Below are 5,265 nucleotides of genomic sequence, written 5' to 3'. Positions count from 1 at the left end.
CACACACACACAAACAAGACGGATCTCCCTGGTCGTCTAGTTCTAATGAATCAACATGCTGCTACACACAATCCAGACTTTTCCTTGGTAAACCAGTGGCAGCGGTGTCTGACAACATTATTCTCTCAAACTAATGGGCTGTGGAGGAGCGCTATCCGAATTTCTGGAATTTCTATTAATTTACTTGGCTAACGTAACACACACACACACACACACACACACACACACACACACACACACACACACACACACACACACACACACACGTGCTTGCCCGTGCACATACACATGCTGAAACATACACATGCTGAAACTCCCTTAAATACACAACAAATACAAGAAGGATGGGTAGCACATTCACAGACATGGAAGCAGCAACAAATACGAAAAAATCATAGTACAACACACACACACACACACACACACACACACACACACACACACACATTCATACACAACCTCAAATCAACGAACATAGAACAAATCCAAAAAAGACATAGCATAACAACCACACCAACACACACACACACACACACACACACACACACACACACACACACACACAGAACCTCTCATCAACGAACACACAACAAAAGGCACGAGCGGGAATGAAAGGGATATAATAAACACAAACATCAAATACAGTAATACTGCATACTCCCCACCCCTGCTTTACAGTAAGCGTGCGATCAATACTGAGTGATGGGGGGCCTCATCCTCCATCGGCTTGTTCTACTCTGTCCGCAGCCATTGGGAGCCGGCGCCCGCGGCAACCCCAGCGCCGCACACTCTGGCACTCCATCACACCCCAGCTTTAAAAATAACAGTTTGTTAGCGCCATTGATTTAGCACTTAGAGCGTGTCCTTATTACCTTGTAATTATGGTCAGTGTTGACATAACACCACAGACACTCGGGGGGGGGGGCGGGGGGGGGCGGGGTGCCCCCCGCCCCCCCCCCCCGCTTTTCCCCAAGAATTTATGGGCTCCCGTTTTTATTGCCGCCATTTTATGTGTCCGGGTCCCCGGTTAGAGGGCTCGACTTGAGGAGTAGTCAAGGGCCCGTATTTCACTTACTGAGGTGGCCCTTCTGACGACTCCTACCTCCCCCCTTCTGTCAAAACACTGGGGAGGTGTGTGTGTGTGTCTCCACACACACACACACACACACACACACACACACACACACACACATATTGAGACACACACACACACACACAGAAACCGTCGTACACACATACAAAAAACAAACAAACACACACACATACACATACACACACACAGACACAAATACACACAGAAACACAGACACACACACACACACACACATACACGTACACACACACACACACACACACAAATACATACAGAAACACAGACACCAACACACACACACACACACACACACACACACACACACACACACACACATACACGTACACACACACAGACACAAATACATACAGAAACACAGACACCAACACACACACACACACACACACACACACGCACACAGACAGTGGGAGGAAGCAGGGAAGCCCCCCCGAAGGGCCCATTGAGATAAGCAGCTGATTACTAATAACACCATTCACGGGGGAAACGACACGCCATTACGGCCCTGGCCAGAAACGGGCCACGGGCGTGGCGACACGCGACACCGCCGCAACATTACGCCGGCCGTCCAGGAGATGGCGTCTGAATAATTCACGGGGGCCGGGCGCTCGAGTTTGAATCCATTAAAAGAATAGTTAGAATGCGGCCCTTGTAGCCTGTCACTATGTTATGACTCCGGCGCGCGGCGCCACAAAGCAAGAGTGATCTGCTCCATTAGCGGCCGACCAGAACCTGACTGGCCGAGCTGCCCGAGGAACCTGCAGCGTAGGAATCTGAGTAACCAGAGTCCTGTGAAGTCACACAAGAATCACACAGCGGAAAGGAAAGGAAAGGAAAGGAAAGGAAAGGAAAGGAAAGGCGTCCGGCCCGGTGGGTTTCACTGCACTCGAGAGCCGAGCCAAGCTTTCGGTTGCTGCAAGCCGAGTGAGGTTTTGCGATGTCAGACTCAAAAAGAACCGAGGGCAAATAAATGTACACGAGTGTCTGGACACGGCCTGATGCACACGGGGCCCCCGGAACACAGCGGCGGCTCGTTAATGACCCACGGGCACGAGGGCCCTGATTAAAACTCTATCGTGTGTGAAGAACATATTTCACCTCACGCCTCGTCCGTGCCGGCTGCACGGAGAAGCTTTTCCTTTTATTGTTGCGTCCGAATACAACATAAACCTTTGTATAATATTGGTAATCATGGCAATGGTCACAAGGTGAGACGGACAACGTAAAAAGGAGGACACTGTAACATTGCAGCGCGTAACTCTGCTCTGAGTATTCAGCGCGTCCTCCTCTCCTTTCGGCGACCCGGAGGAGAGGCAACTCTTGCCAGGCGTCGGCCTTCCTGCTCTGTTTCAAACCGCTTGCACTGGCGTGACCCCCCCCCCCCCCCCCGCGCCCGCACACGTTCCTCCGCACCAAAGCAGTTCACGGAAACCCAATCTCCACACCAGCCGTTCGCAAAAACCGGTCCAGGGAACCGATCCCGCGCGCGGCACATCAGCGCGTAAGTGGCTGAATTACACGCCGTTGTTGGTTTCCAGCAGCGTGGCTCCTCCATGGAGGGCCTCGCTTTGGCCTCGCGCTACAAGACGGCCATAAAAGCCCCCCGGAAAAAATAGATATCAGTGTGAGCGAGAGAGAGAGAGAGAGAGAGAGAGAGAGAGCGAGAGAGCGGAGACGTGTGTCCACGGCTCAGCCTCACCTCTCCCCTGGTTGTGTGTGTTTTTTTCCCCTTCAAAAGACAAACAATGACACGAATAACACGACACCGCGCGTGGCCGCGCTGCGCGTGATCAACCCCCCGCGATAAACCTGTAGGCGTCGTAATGAAGCTCGCGCTGCCGTCACCGCTCGGTAAACGGCTCCTGTCTGTTCTGTTAGGCCCGGCGCTACCCTTGCAACACACACACACACACACACACACACACACACACACAGCCGCCGCTGTGTGACGTCCCCTCCTGCCCCCGGGACGCGGGCCGCCTCGCGGGGGCAGGGACACTTAGAGGTTGGCGTTATCGGCGGCGCCGGTGGAGGAACGGCACACGTGAGCGGGCTAATTGGGAGTTAATGTCGGCGCCGGCGCAGGGGTGTAACGGTTATTTTGTCAACGCTAAAATAATGAGAGGGAAAATGGAGGGTAACTAATCATGCGCATTTAAATCAGGATATTTCCTGTTTAGTGGGACTCGTGTCGGGGGGGGGGGGGGGGGGACTTGAGAAATGTAATTAAGGATATGAAATATTAAGGAAAATAACAATCGTTTTTTAAAGGTCAACCGTGTGGATCCCATGGATTTTGGGATTATTTAACTGCGTCACAAAAGAACCACAGAAAATATTTAGAACCGCCTAAATGATCATGTTTAGAACCTCATCATTTAGAATATTAAGAACCTCATCATTTAGAGTATTATGAACCTCATAATTTAGAGTATTATGAACCTCATCATTTAGAGTATTTAGTTCCTCATCGAGGCGAATATTTAAAACCTCATTGATGGAAATATTTTTAACCTCAAGCCTGGAGAGCATTCAGAACCTCATCATTTAGAGTATTTAGAACCTCATCACAGAGAGAATTGGGCTGCTGTTGAATACTGACCTTGCTCAGGATGTTGATGAGATCTCCTCTGTTGAAGTTGAGCTCATCGGGCTGGTCCCCCTCACAGTCCCACAGACCCTGGTAGAAGTTAGAGTAGTCTGACAACCACTCTGCCACACACACACACACACACACACACACACACACCACACCACACACACACACACACACACACACACCACACCACACACACAATCAATATCCATTAAAAATAAAAAATCACAAGCATGCTTTCCTTAGGTCAACATAGTAATTATGCTATGTTCTAGAGCTCAAATAAAGTAGGAGTCTAAAATAAAATAAACAATCATTTGTTTATTAAAAAAAAACCTAATGGCTCACAGGCGGGACCGTCAGAAGACCGCCATGAGGCAGGATGAGGGCAGGGTTATAATTCTAGTGAGCTTCTGACCTTGTTTGCGGCTGTTCTCGCTGGGCTCATCCATCGGCTCTGGAAAATCCTCATCTAAAAGAAATGAAGACACAAACACAAAAAAACATTAAACCCGAAATATGTGCTGGGAAAAACAGGCATTTCTGTAATGGAGTGACGAGCCTCCTTATACACAACAACAGACGACGCATTGGCTCGGGCCGCCGTCGTTTATCTTTAGGGCCGGTGCACTAATAGATAATATGAATAGCTCATAACTACCTCCCAGTCACTGTCATTATTTATACCACAGGGGAGATCCCGTAACCAGAGAGCGCTATGTATTCCCCTCATGCACTCAGATGATAACACGCTGCTGTTTCTCCCTCTTTTCACCAAACGATGCACACAGGGTGGTGCAGCCCGTGAGGCATCAGGGAAGATGCACACACACACACACACACACACACACACACACACACACACACACACACACACGGGTGGCAGGCAGTGGTGGCGGTGTCGCCGTTATCGATCACAAGGGGCGTGGCATCTGCTGCTCTAAGTGGTGACAGAGACCGCTGCACTCCATCTCATCTGCACCCTCCACCTCCCACCCGCCCGTTGTGACTTGTGCCTTCACAGCCTCCACGACGGCTGTACCATCTCCACCCCCGGCCCCTCCACCCGCCTGCCGCAGCACAACGCGCGGTCCGATTCCGGACCCTCGCTCTGCTTCTCCATATTCAGCAGTGTTCACTGTCCCCCCCCCTCCCCCCGTCACACTGCTCCTGCCCCGACCTACAGACAAGACAATCTGTAGACGATGTTGCCTACGATATCAATAACTACAGGGCTAACATTCCCCCCCCCCCCCCCCCCCCTTGAATCCAACATGATAGCTACCGGCAGGTTACAGGAAGGACACAAAGCAAAACCGAGAAAAAGACCCACAGACCAAAGGACGAGCCAAAACAAAAGTGCCGTCTTGTTTGCGGAGAGTCCAAACATTTGCTTGAGGCGTCTCGCGTGCTGCGGAGAGGAGCATCCTTCAAGGGAGAGGGGGGGGGGGGCGATCGCTACGGGCCAGCGGTTTCTGTATCAGACTGATTTCATTTTCCAGCCGATAAAATCTGTCATCAGCAGCCGAGCATGCGCCTCCCCTGCCGTGCCGCCGTC

At 51.1% G+C, this 5,265-nt stretch overlaps 1 protein-coding gene across 3 annotated transcripts in view; it reads right to left on the bottom strand.

Moving 5' to 3' along the window:
• Window positions 1-5,265, bottom strand: part of skap1 (src kinase associated phosphoprotein 1) — a 31,999-nt gene that overhangs the window by 5,036 nt on the left and 21,698 nt on the right. For all 3 annotated transcript variants that reach the window (XM_084485505.1, XM_084485506.1, XM_084485507.1), the window contains exons 10-11: window positions 4,126-4,179; window positions 3,714-3,823 (exon numbers count right to left, since the gene is read on the bottom strand). In XM_084485505.1, the coding sequence (XP_084341631.1) occupies window positions 3,714-3,823; window positions 4,126-4,179 (164 nt within the window). The remainder of the gene's footprint in view (window positions 1-3,713; window positions 3,824-4,125; window positions 4,180-5,265) is intronic.

The sequence above is a fragment of the Micromesistius poutassou genome, assembly GCF_964030765.1.
Source record: "Micromesistius poutassou genome assembly, chromosome: 21".
NCBI lineage: Eukaryota > Metazoa > Chordata > Actinopteri > Gadiformes > Gadidae > Micromesistius > Micromesistius poutassou.
This window is presented reverse-complemented; position numbering and strand designations above follow the sequence as displayed.